The 13,669-nt window shown below is 37.0% G+C and overlaps 1 protein-coding gene across 4 annotated transcripts in view; it reads right to left on the bottom strand.

Annotated features, from left to right (window-relative positions):
- The window catches only part of LOC137399799 (rho GTPase-activating protein 21-like), a 52,638-nt gene that overhangs the window by 4,170 nt on the left and 34,799 nt on the right, over positions 1–13,669 (bottom strand). For 2 of the 4 annotated variants that reach the window (XM_068086027.1, XM_068086043.1), the window contains 9 exons: positions 12,496–12,684; positions 6,265–6,719; positions 4,949–6,041; positions 4,579–4,653; positions 3,976–4,063; positions 1,824–2,094; positions 1,516–1,728; positions 1,173–1,190; positions 65–185 (listed from right to left, as the gene is read on the bottom strand). In XM_068086027.1, coding sequence (XP_067942128.1) covers positions 65–185; positions 1,173–1,190; positions 1,516–1,728; positions 1,824–2,094; positions 3,976–4,063; positions 4,579–4,653; positions 4,949–6,041; positions 6,265–6,719; positions 12,496–12,684 — 2,523 coding nt within the window. Of the gene's footprint in view, positions 1–64; positions 186–1,172; positions 1,191–1,515; positions 1,729–1,823; positions 2,095–3,975; positions 4,064–4,578; positions 4,654–4,948; positions 6,042–6,264; positions 6,720–10,304; positions 10,402–12,495; positions 12,685–13,669 lie in introns of those variants that run through there. The other 2 variants (XM_068086050.1, XM_068086035.1) reach the window with 2 other exon arrangements.

The raw sequence follows: 13,669 nt of genomic DNA, 5'->3' as shown, positions 1-13,669 counted from the left end.
GTAAACAAAAAGTGTAGATGCTGCATGAATTGTAAAAAAAAAGCTCAATCACTCTTACCAGTACCTCTAAATGGAGATGTGTTTTGTTGTTTGGACTTGAATGACAAGCCTCCAAGTGATCTCTTTTTCTTGGTGTGGTGGTTATTAATTCGTCTCACCAGCTCAGCACTAGTTAGCCGCTCAGACTAAAGGAAATGAGTCGACATTACTGTACTGTCAGCTTAGTTGCGCATAAAATATGATAAAATATGTTTCATGTCTAGCAATACCTCAGAGCAGAGTGTATTGTTGTATGGTTTTTGAGAAAACTAGCATGAGCTGTCATAAAAAGAATTTGTCAGAACTGTCTTAAGATACCAAGGATATTTTGAGATATGAGCTTGTAAGAAAATTTTACATGCTTCCCATATTTACTGGTATTTCGGCAGTAAAGGGTTGACGCTTTGACAAGAATTTGTTAATGTTTGCAGCAGTACCTCTGCACTCCTTTGTTACTCACCAGATTGGCGCTCAAAGCTGATTTCTATCTTCAAAATATAATTAAAACTCTGCTAGAGTCCACATCATTTTATAATTTATAAAAATGAATTAAGTTTAATGTCTGACAAGGTTATGTACTAATAGCCATTAATCAATAAAAATGAGTGGAATTTTGTGAACCGGAACAAGACCTCAAATAATCGACATTAGAAAAATTGTTTTGTGTGCAGGATTATAAACAAATTAAACATACACCTCAATATTTATTATTTAGCTCGATAGATTATTAGAGTTTGAAATTATTAAAATTGAGTTATCTCCTGTAGTGAAATATAGAGTATGCCGCATGTCATGCCATCAGCTGCACTATTTGACAGGTTTTAGTCAGCTGTAGTTTTACACATTTTACAACATAGAGATCTGACTTGCTAAGTCTACAGAGGGAAGGAAATGATTGGTTGAAATTCTACAATTAGTAGCATTCATCACTCCACAATCATTCGTACAAACAAGCATAAGACTAAAGACAAAGCGTCAAGCTCGCAATCTTTGAAAAATCAGCCAGTCATTTGAATTATAAAGCGACCCGCAGCCAGGAGAGGGTAGAGATACTAGATCTAGGGAGGCACAAGCATGCATGAAGGTTTGGTATTTTTTTCTTAGGTCACATATAGCTTGTTTGCAAATACTACCTTGATTGAAGAAGACTTCTATAGCATGCAAAAGAACAAAATATCGTTCAAACACGTTCTCTTAGATAGATACCTTTCCAGGACATGTACATTGATTTTGGAAGGAGATAAATGTAAGCGAGGCATTCTAACACTGATGAACCAAATTCGAATACAGCAAGCATCTAGCGAGGTTGAAGCAGCGATGCTCAGTCATATAAAGCTTAACAACATGATAAGGTTCTATATTTTACATAAGAACTCAAAAGACCATTAACAGATCAATAATGTAGCGATTTGTTGATATCCATGTAGCTGAAACATGCGATTTCCATTGTGAGCTGTGAAGGTTCACACAACTCACCTCTTTATCTGGGTGCCTGTTGGCTTCGATGGCTCTGATCCACTCAATCATGTCTCTCTCGTCTTCGGCTTGCAGCAGGTATTCTGACGTAGTTGATGTGATGAGTTTAAAAACATGCCGTTTTTTGGTGTAGGCGTATTCTATGGCTACATAGCAAGCCACAATACAGATTGGTTTCTCATCAATACTGAGGGAACCAGAAGGAGCAGTCAGCTGCAACCATAATCGGGTAGTACAAATGAACGTGTTCTGTTGTTGGTGATAGAATATACTGAAATAATCTTTATTCTGAAAAGTTCTTGTCTTACCATGTTTGCATTTTCTTTTTTGTCTTTTAGTAGATAGAGCATTTCTCGGCTCAGTACTGCTCCCATTCCTCTCCAGGATCGAGTATGAGATTTCTTGCCTTCGATCGCAAGAATTTTTACAGCTAATATTCCAGTCTTTTGCACTTCAAGGTTGTCAGGCAGAGTGAACAGCTCTCGTTGGCTCGAAGGCTGAAGGGCTTTCTCTTGGCCTTCCTTTATCGAAGGAGTGTTTTCTCCAAAAAATTTCTTTAGCTTTCGGTATTTTTGATTTCTGAAGAGAAATAAAAAGTGGGTTGAGGTATGCAAGTATTTTTGTATCGAAAGATCTAAAGTGCTTTTAGTTTTTTTGAAAATAACAACATCTGTCACTGCAAGTTATATAATTTAATTTAAATATTTTTGCCTGTTATAATTTTGGAGCTAGAATTAGTACCTTTTTTAACCACTATCAGATCTCTGCATTAAAGATATATTTGGATGTCACTGTTAGAAATGTAATTCATTTATCCTTCAATACAAAGAATCATCTTGTGTGTTGGAACAGGCTAACAACAGCGCAATATTCTGATGAAATGAGTTGTCGGTAAACCTAATCCAACTTGACTTCAAGAATATAGTCCTAATATGACTATTATAGGAAATGAAATAGTGACAGTCTAAATATTGTGCGAACATATTTTCAAACAGATAATTTTACGTGAATGCCAAATAATTTTTTTTGAAAAATGGCTTATCATGATTGCGCAAGAGAGTTAGCTTAAACCAATGACAAAAGTATTATTATCACCGTTGTTAGGCAGCTTCTCCTAGCTTCAAGCTTTGTTCAAACTGAAAACTTTAAGCTGTTGGCAATGTCTAATTACGATTAAGGCTTTTCTTTAATATAAGGTGTTTGCAGAACATTGTCAAAGATGACTAATGTTGTTGTAGAAAAAAAACTTAGGTCCAATATAATTAGCTTTCTAAGGTTTTCATTGTGAAAGTCAAGTCCATCACATGCAACTCTTTTTCAATCCAAACCTTATCTCATGCGTGTAATATTTAAAAAGTAAATATGTTCAATTTGTATCTTTGTTTTTGTTCAGCTTTTTTCAATATTATAAAAATCAAACACAGAACACTGTATTTAGCTGCATTACAAATCTAAAATACCTAATTTTTCACTATATATGCTTAGATGAACTATTATGCAAACAGCAATAAAAATGTGTAGTTGGAATGTATTTGGATATATGCTATTGCACGAAAGGTATTCAAATCAGTAAATGGTTTTAGCATAAATCGGACCATCAAAAAGTTAGCACTGTTTGAAATTTCTATAAAAAAAAATGTTGTGGTTTTGATGTTATAACTCAACCCAGTATGAGCTCACATTCCTTGATTAAAATTGGGATTTTTATTCCAATTAACTCAGTGTCAAAAGATTTTTATCTGTCTGATCCGAGCTCAGTTTACACATAGGACACACCAATATTTTAGCACCTCATCTTTGCCAAGCGTTTGCAACATTTCTCTAAAAACCAGTTCGGTTGTCCATGAATCTTTTGTGCAAAATGTGCTGATGCTATACGAAGTGGTCATTGAAACATTTATTTGCGTATTTGTCTAATGTAGCATCAACAATATGACTGGTAATCAATTAAATTGCATTTCGTTAGTAGGTTTCGAGTGGTAAGATATAGTTTTTAGCAAAAAACTGCAGTCAGTTAAAAGGTAAGTTGTTGTAATCCTTAAAAATAATAAACTTTTTTTTGTAAATAGTCAGTCTACAGGACGTTATTGGGTATGACTCAATCCAATATGATTGATTTTCCTGTAAACAAAACAAACCGTTGCTTTTTATGTATACAACAGTTTATATAGGTAAACTGCTATTGGTCAAAAAATTATGAATTTCTTGATTATACAATGTGTCGCTTCAGTCAGTATTTATTAGATTCAAACATTTTCCTTACTTTGAGTATCAAAATACATTCATAGACTGCTTTTTAGACTACCATGCGTTTAAGGCTTTTGTGAAAGTTTCAATCATGATGAATTAAGAATGAACTGACTTACCAGAGCATGTAATAATCTTTTCTGAAATCTTAGCATATGCTAATTATAAACACTATCAGCAACTGGGTACATATAATTAACAGTTACTACTTACGGTGTTTTCTGGAGCTCCTCAGTAGGCGATGCTCTCAATGTAGCCATTATATATGATGTTCTACGCTGAATCTTTTGATGAGCTTCTTCTGAAATTTAATTGCTTTTACTGAAACTATGCAATCAATGCTACCATGGAAAGTGGGCTACCACATTCGAGTTGCATGGGGGCCCATTTTAATGTCAAGCTATCAAATATTCCAACTTACAATGATACTAACTGTTAAATAGTGCTTATAAATAGTAGTTCTCCGGTAAGGTGCTATTCAAAATTTTTATGTTTGGTGCAGCAAAATTTTGATACAACCAATCTAAGTGGCTTTAGTTTTTCAAGATTTTATCTTTGCATGATTGTAAAGAGACCTATTGTCTTTTGGCTTTAAACTGCAGGGCTTAATATCCGAATCTAGCATGACTCCAAAGCGTGTTTCAAAAGCATTACTTAGAGTTATTACTAAACCAGTCATAAAAATGGTTGAGTGGTATAAACTTGGAAAGTGTAAGCAAACATGGGTCACACCTGAGCTTCTAAAGCAAAACATAAGGTTACCATGTGTTGCATGTCATCTCAAAGGAATAAAAGTACGGAATAGTAACTCCTTACCCGTTGGAGGTGATGCGTTGTTTCTCAAAACGACAGCTGAAGTAGAATATGCATTCTCCTCATTCCTCGAAATCTCTGGATAAGCAATGTCAGACAATTGTGTTTATAACTGTATGCCATTGAAAAGCGTAATATGATTATATTCACTGTTTGAAAGCTACGGAGCTGTTCCTAACTACTAGCTTCATAGGCAAAAGGAACAGCAAGTTGCTGGCACAGGCCTACATTCTATCTACATAGATCAATCACAGATATTAGCTAATGAACATTTTCCTTGTTACGCTGCCAATGGCCGTCCTAAACACAATCATGCTTTTGTAAGGTGATACATGCAGTTCTAACCATATCCATGACAACAGTATTTACTCACTCGGTCTGATAGGTTTATTCATAGCTGTGAGGTAGGATGGCTGGCGGCTTACAGGAGAGGTTGGAGTTGTACTACCCCTTTTCCTTGTGTATACAGTGGAATCATTGAAAACGTCATCACATGAGTTCACCCTTTGAGTCGGAACACTGAGCTTCTGTGGACGGCTGTTGGCCGTATAGGAATGTCTTGTATTAAGATTGTTCTCTAGTGGTAGGCCGCTAGGGCGACGGACATTACCGGCAGAATCCGATCTCTGAGGAGTTGGCGGTGATGGTGTAATTAGCTGGGCATATTGCGGAAGACTTGTCATGCTACTAGACGCTAAGTAGGGACCTGAAGGTATTGACGTGTTTGAAGAAAATCGGGACGAAGAGGTATACGGTCGGTCTACTTCCGACTCACTGTTAGCACCTCGAATATTTCTGCCATCAACTTGTGATTGTGAAGAGCTATCGCTAGACATTTTACCACTGTTACTTCGCATATCACTATGAGAGGTAGCTTTACGTCTATAGCTCATAGGTTGTGATGGGTGTTGCGCATATGGCATAACTCGTCTGAATGTTCCATAGCTACTAGACTCTTGTCGGGCTGCTCCATAGTTGGGATCGTGTCTAACCGTTCCATAGTTGGGATCATGTCTAACCGTTCCATAGTTGGTATTATGTCTAACTGTCCCATAGCTAGAATTATAATTGACTGGTGATGAATGCCTAGGTTGAGAATATGGCATCCCATTATAGGTCTGAGGTTCGACCGCTCTCATCGGCATTCGTGGGTGTGTGCCATCATTTACGCGAGCATTCGCTATTGTTGACCGGTGATTTCTGTTCATATTGTTATATGCCCTAATCTGGGGAGGTGGAGTGCTGTAAATTCTACCAGGTTGTGGATACATGGTATTGTTGTAGTTTTGCATGATGGATGAAGAACTTTTAGCTGATGGAGACCTGTAAACTGATTTGTTATTGGCTGGTAATTTGACAGCTCGTGGAGACCGATCTTGCATCATTTCTTTAACAGTTTTTTCTCTATACGCTGGTAGAAATCGAATTTTATTTGTGCTTCTCTCAGCGCTTGTATGCTCAGCTCTCTAGAATAGGCAATTCTTGCTGATTAAACATAAGATATTCACACCATTCAGGATTTGAGCAGGCATCAAGTTCAAAGCAGATGATAATCTAAAGTCGATGCGAACAGCAAACAAACTTATAATAGTGCTCACATGCAGAATAGCTATGATTTTGTAGTATGAAAATATAACACTGGTCACACCTCAAGATCAAAACTTTTTAGTGCAGTATAATACAGCTTACCTGAGTGTTACTGTCCAGCGAATGGCAACTATCTTCTCGACTAGTTTCTCCTTCAGATGTGGATATGTTTCGAGGACTAGTTGGCTCAAAGCTCACGTCAGTATTTGTAGTATCAACAAAATCCAACTCTAGCTCTGGTGATGTGGGGTCTTCAATTGTAGCAACAGGAGCTCTTGCACTGTGGATGTGTTGGTGACTCCCTCTTCTTTCGCTTGTTGCATTAAATACCTTTGGACTTGCTGTCAGAGTTTTGGTTGGAAAATGGTCCGTTATTTTAGCAGTCGCTGAGTAGTGGAAAAAGTCTGATAAGCAGTCAGATGATGAAGTATGATTGGTTAATCTTTGGATAGTATTAGCCTCTTCAGAACCTAGGTCATCATGAGCAACAGCAGGACTTGGTGGCAGCGAAAGTTTCAAGCTTTGTTCAAAATTATCTGACGTTGCTTGCCTCAGAGCTGCAAAAAGTAACTAATGTTCACATTGTTTATGGTTTTGCCATTGCTTCTGTACATGTTCAAGTTGGTGAAATATAAATCGAAACTTTTTACTTGAATACGAGTCTTTTTCGAAGGTACACGCAGTTCATCAAGAGATGTTATAAGATTTATAAAGCACATAAAAGTATTTAGCATGTCAGACATCCGCAGTTGACTATAAAAGTTTTGCATTTTCTATGAGCGACTCATTTGTTCAATTTAGCTTTTAGTAAGTAAATACACTGTCTTGTGACTATTTTATTATGTCATATTTTAGCTGCTCACTTAAGCTATTTTTTATATTACTATATATATTACTGGTTATCATTAAATAACGTTCATGCTGTCAGTCGTGCTAAATGACTAGAAATACTACTAGTTCATGCATGTCATTAGAAAATAAAAACAACATTAAAACCATTAGCATAATTTTTGTCTATTATTTCATAATATTTTAGGGGTCAACATGAGTACAAACTTCTAAGGGAATTCTTTGGTGGTTGTTTAATAGCTGTAATTGTAAACGCAGCGGTTTAACGGATGAAAGAAAAATTGCCTTTAAAATTATAGAAAAAATACTTCAACCAGTGAAATTATTTATCAATAAGTCTCAAATATGAGGCGTGTAACTGAAGTTTAGCTGCAAGAATAGTCTGTTTCGATCCTATGAACACATAAGTACTATACTAAAAATAATCTAGTGTATCTAGTAACCTCTGCTACTACCGCGTCAGCTGCAGCTGGTAATTATGGTGTATAGTGCATGTTTCAATATTTTATATATATGAGGTGTCTTGTAATGGGTTTTCCAGATGTAATACAGAAATAGTTACATCCAGTAGGCTTTGCCCCAGTCCCTCCTTGTTTACTATGGTACTTTTACACAAGGGTTCACCATGTCAACTACTTAACCGACACCCTCCCGTCAGAATAAAGAGGGGTGCAAATGAAATAATAATTGTATTATCCCGAGAAACAACAGTTTACATATTTCATGTTTACAAACAACAGTGGTTCAAAGAAATAATATTTGATCAAGGAACTCTGTATTACAGCTAAATTAGAGGATATTTTAGGTATAAGGAAGATAAATCTATTAAACATGTGGATGGCTTAGATTGCAAGATAAACTTTGTGTTATTGTAATATATTGTCTATGATAAGTCAGTTTGAAGGATAATATGTATTAAATTCAAATTAATAGCTTTCAATGACTCATAGTGTCAGCTGACGATCTCTACAGAAGGATGTGATACTTTCAATTTATTAATAGTTGTTGAGAAGGTTGACTTATACGTAAATTGAAAGCTGCATGTATTTTGCTTCATAGCTATCATACTAGACCACATTTGCCAGAGAAATCTAGCAGGCAGATGTTATTAGAGCCCTGTCTCAGACTCTTTCGACACCAGTGTCATTGCTTACATCATGATTGAAGTTTTATACTGTAAACACGTCTTTATAAGGATTCCATGTACTTTGTTATATTAGAGGTATGATTATCAAAGAGTGAAGACCTGTTTATATTGCGTACTCCAGCATGCTGTACATACTTCTCATACATTTAGATAAAGCCCTGTGATTATTATTACCTTTGAACTCGAAAAATGCAAGGGCATGCTGTGTGTGTCAGTTTTGATGAATTGTGTGGTCTAGGAGTATAGCAGCGCACATCATATGCTCATTCATGCATAAACCAAGTTCTTTGTTAATCAACTATAACTTACAAATTTGCACTCCCCGTCTATGCGTCGGCAGTGCCTTAAAGAAGCTAAAAAGAGGTCATTTAATATAAACTTATTAGCCATTGGCTCTATCGACTGATTTAGCCATAACTTCGCTTCGGTGTAAGAAAATTCAAACAGGATAGTAGTGGCTGCTCTTGTGTCCAATTTAAATACAGGTTTACCTGGCTAAACGAAAAAATAGCCTGACTGCAAAGATTGAAGTAATAGCCATGTAGTGGAAAGCTGCAACAGAAATCCTGTGTAAGATAGTTCCTTTTTGCATTAGCGGCGTGGTATAGCAAAGATATATCTAGAGGTAACCTGGAAGGGTGGAAACGGAAATCTTTGTTTGACTGCCTGTTTTTGCAAAACACTCCCTTAATTTTCTCACATGTAACCACAAAATTCCAACTGTTTATCTCCAAAAAAAAAGGTTCCATAAATCACAACTAAAATGCAGTATATGCCAATTATCTGATTATTTCCTTCTACTTATCAACAGACCACAGCACCAAAACGGTGAACTTTTTGAAAATTAGCATTAGAAGTTGTGTTACTTGTACTTAAAGAGAACTAGAATAAGCAGGAATGATAACGAGATACAACTGATAAGATCCACGTCTAGCCTACCTTAAGCCAGTGCTGCCCCATTCTTGTCTGGCTGATTAACGCTAAGGAAGACTGTCCCTCTGCTCTTCCCAACACCCTAGCTACCTATTCTACTTATTGTCCGACAATACTAGCTCCCCTGAAAAGGGGCTAGAATAAGCAGTTATTATACTCATTCTAAGCTAGCAAAGAATTTAATGGCTAATAATGACTAGATATTTAAGCGCCATTGTTAGTCACAGAATAGAATCACTTCTATATGAAATGCCTTTAGAAAACATTGCCAGAACACCCGATTTCTAGTTACAGATTGCCAACAACAGCGCTTCAATTGTAGAAGGTAAAACAAACCTCAAGAAAGAAGCTGCTGAAGGAGCTGAGTGAATGTGAATAAGATATGTTTTGCATAAGTAGTGTAAGAAAAACAGCTGCAAATGATTGCTGCTGCTCCTTTGCCGACACACTGCACCGAGACATAAGCTAAAGCAATGATACAATGAAATCTGATAATGTAACCCAGTCCTTTAAAACAGTCACGAAGTAGCCCAGCCCGAAGTATCACCCGCTCCTCAGTTAGGAGTACAAGGTTACAATTGCTTGATGTAACAAGAATGTTATGATTTGAGCTTGACAGCTTCATTTCACAAACAGCTGACCTTTGTATGTTACTGGTTCAATGTTATGATTAACGCCCTGTGAATAGATTGCCTACTGTTCAGTGGTTTATAAGCTATGATTAACTTGAAGCAGCACCTCAAGGAAATTTTTACACTACAAAAGCAGGACATCAGTAATTTTCAATAGCCCTGGAGCAGGGTAGATCAAAGACTAGGTTATTTCAAGTATTTCTATAAAAAGTTAAAAACGATTACCTTACCTTTATTGCAGCTACATAACCAAAACTAGACTGCCTCTTCAGAAAATCTACTAAAAACTGAAACGCTTTAAAGCGTACATATTACACCAAATGAGCTCTCACACCCTTTTCTGCAGATTCACTCAAGCGTAACAAGCCCTCACCAAACCTCCCCATTCTCTGAATGGTTGCACGTCATACTTACACAATATACAAGCCACCAGGACAAACATGGCTATGACCCAACGTGTTGCAAAAGGTGAGGCAAGACACAGGTGCAAACGCTAAGTGTGCTGGGAAATGTTTAGTTTGGCATAGATGCCTTCCAAAACAGTTGATCATTCTATTTAGTACAAGTCTAAGGTACTCTACCTTGATTAGTAGAAGAAGACATGCACCAGGTAGTAAGAGGACAGCAGCACGCCGGCCACTGCACATGATCTGACTCAAAAAACTAGTACTGAAAACCCCTCAGCTCAATCGACTGCCTTCAGGACATGTCCTCTTCGTCACTGCTCCCGCATTAATGGTTTAACTAGCTTTTATGTACATTGTTGACACGAGTGAGCATTGTAATTTATTGGATTTGCTAACAAGTGATAGTAGGCAGTGAATGTTTGCAAACATCGCTTATGTTAGTATAATAGGCTCAGCACGCAGCAATTATCGATAAAGATGAACAACAACACTCTGACCAGCATCTACTGTTAGTCATGCACAAGCGTTCATCGCGGTCCGTGAGAAGACAGTCTGTTTATTGAGGCGACTGTCTGCTGTCTCGAAAGGCAGGAAGTTCCCTTAGGCTGTTGACCAGTCAGCCAAGTATTGATAGACATAAGCCTATATATTGTATATTCATGATAGGTGCTGCACATTCATCAAGACTACCATGGTAATAATAGCTTTGTGATGGTAGTGCAGTGGATGACAGTAGTTTTTCTAAGCATGGTGCTTTAAGCAATGGTGTTTGGCAACTTCATTTGAAAAGAAACTGTGGTAAGCAAAACAAGGTTTTGCAGCTAACAGATTCAGCAGCCCTGCCAACAATTTTAAACAGCAGTCGCGCAGTAGCCTTAGATCAGTCTTGAAAAAGTTGTCATAGATTTTTACTTGTATTAGTGAGTAAAGCTTGATTTTGGTCAATGAAAGGGTTGCCATACAAGAAGTAACGTGATTACATGCAGTAGGATTCCTAGATCTTGTCTGTACAAACTATATCCACATACATCTATTTGCATTATATTTCAGAATGTAAACATATTAACGAATGCAAGCCTTTTTGGCTACCGGAAAGTTTTGTAATGCTCGAATTGGTGTGAAATTTCAATTCACCCGACTCACTCTATACATTATTTACATAAATTGTGTAAACATTCATTAGAGCACACACTCTGGCCTTAGTTTAGCAAAACTCTAGCAATCTTGAAGGAGACGAAACAGGCGGCAGTTACAAACTCGCATCCATATTTTACTAGCGTTTAGTTGTTGCTACAATTTATTGGCATGCTTGTGGTAGATTCATTGCCCAACCTATAAAGCTTAGCGGTTTTGAGATGAAGGTAATATGATTTAGAAAATGCAGTTTTCAACCGAAGTAATTAATGGAGGTAATTGTAGATGACACGCACTAGCGAGGATTCTGGTTGCTTACCCAGATTTCCATGTGTGTATCTGTTAAATCATTCTGCGCAACAGTATCAAGATCTTTATCGATTTCAAGGATAACATCTTTTAAATTGAATTGAACAGCTTTCATTAGTGATTCACACCAAGTTGTGGAGACAGCTGAAGGCCTATTTGGTGAGATGTAATACTTTCACATTATTGACAGTTTGTCAAGAAGGCGACGGTCTGTATGCAAATTGAAATCTTTGACATGCATGTATTTAACATCTATGAACATGCATGCATGTAAGTATGTATGTTCATAGATATGCTTCATAGATTGCATTGTTTGAGTATTTAGGCAGGTCAGGCACCTGATATTTTATTCATACCCAAGCTGGCATCAAAAGCTGCTGGGAAGTTGTATTGTATTACCTTAAATTGAGTTGTTTTATATTGATGCACAGCCATGTCATTTGGCTGTTGTTCACTTTTGCAGTATAGTTAGTTATAAACCTCCAAAATCATTGTTTTTCCCTAAAAGTTGTCTTCTTTTGATAATCATAAAGAAGACAATTTCAATTTTATTAAACATTTCTCATACTCCTAGACCACTGTAATGCACGCTTATAAGAACACTTATTTGCATATACCAATGAATTATTTCTGTCTGTTCCTAGTTATTCAAGGAATATCAATAAAGGCCAGCATGTTAGTACACCTTTGAAAAGGGCAAGGAAATGTTGAAATTTTAAGCATTTAGCATTAATCTTATTGATGTTAATAAAACATTAACAAAAACAACTTTTAATGACAACTGACAGGTGGTTTTGGTCAATGAATGAATCTATCACAACACAGAAAAGCGAAACACACAAAAACCATCTAGCTGCTATAACCGTGTTTTGATCCTTTTGGTTCGACTGATTATTACGCATCAAGTAAATAACTAACATACCGAGAGTGGCAGCAGACCCTTCAGAAGTCACGCTGCTTGTGGAGTTTTTCCGTGATGTCTTATTGTCAACAGGAGTTGTCGCACCATCGTTTTCCATCGTGTATGGCAAGTTATATGTAGGCCGATTCGGACTCACAAATACCATCGAGCTATATCTAGAAGGTCTACGCAAAGCTAGCTCACCATGCTCTACAAATAGAAATAAGTCTATGGAATATGATTGGCTCTATGTAACCTAACACCAAGGCAGTAAAAGTCTAAAGGTCCGGCCACACGTAACGAATTATTCGTTCAATCTGACCGAATCCACGAATTTCACAGAATTCACAGATCTATTCTGCCGAATATGCTAGATTCGTCTGAGCTGTGCATGCACACCGAATTCGTTACCGAAACGCGTTTAATTGGCTAACCAATTTTTTTAGCGAGCACGATTCTATTAGCTTTGACAAGTAATATAGTCCAAGACACGTACGACGACCCACAATAAAAGTTTTACCGCGATATGACTTGATACATACGATGCAACTGCCTATATGCGCTATTGTTGGTTCTCTCTCGTTGGTTCACCATGACAGGAACTTCTCATCGTGTATCTAGAATTTTTTTTAGATATTTTAGAAGTTATGAATTATTTCTTTTTCAATAATAATAATTTCTTTTTATGCAGCAAAAGCTCCGTCGCAAAAACAGTCGCTATCTCTAGCGCATATAGGCAGTTGCATCGTATGTATCAAGTCATATCGCGGTGATACTTTTATTGTGTGTCGTCGTACGTGTCTTGGACTATATCACTTGTCAAAGCTAATAGAATCGTGCTCGCTAAAAAAATTGGTTAGCCAATTAAACGCGTTTCGGTAACGAATTCGGTGTGCATGCACAGCTCAGACGAATCTAGCATATTCGGCAGAATAGATCTGTGAATTCTGTGAAATTCGTGGATTCGGTCAGATTGAACGAATAATTCGTTACGTGTGGCCGGACCTTAAAGCTAGCTCAACTAGATGAGTTAGCAAGCTTCTAGAACATTCACAGAACTAGCTAGACTTGAGATCACAACTGCTCAACAGTCTTGCGTTTTGTTGCTCGGCTTGAGTAGTAGTTGGTACATTACTCAAGAGTCTGAGCATATCAAGAAAGTTGTTTAAAAAGTTGCGATTAAAAACTATGCTTA

This window comes from Watersipora subatra, chromosome 1 (genome assembly GCF_963576615.1).
Source record: "Watersipora subatra chromosome 1, tzWatSuba1.1, whole genome shotgun sequence".
NCBI classification, from domain to species: domain Eukaryota; kingdom Metazoa; phylum Bryozoa; class Gymnolaemata; order Cheilostomatida; family Watersiporidae; genus Watersipora; species Watersipora subatra.
Note: the sequence above shows the minus strand (reverse complement) of the source record. Positions and strands in the feature narration are given on the sequence as shown.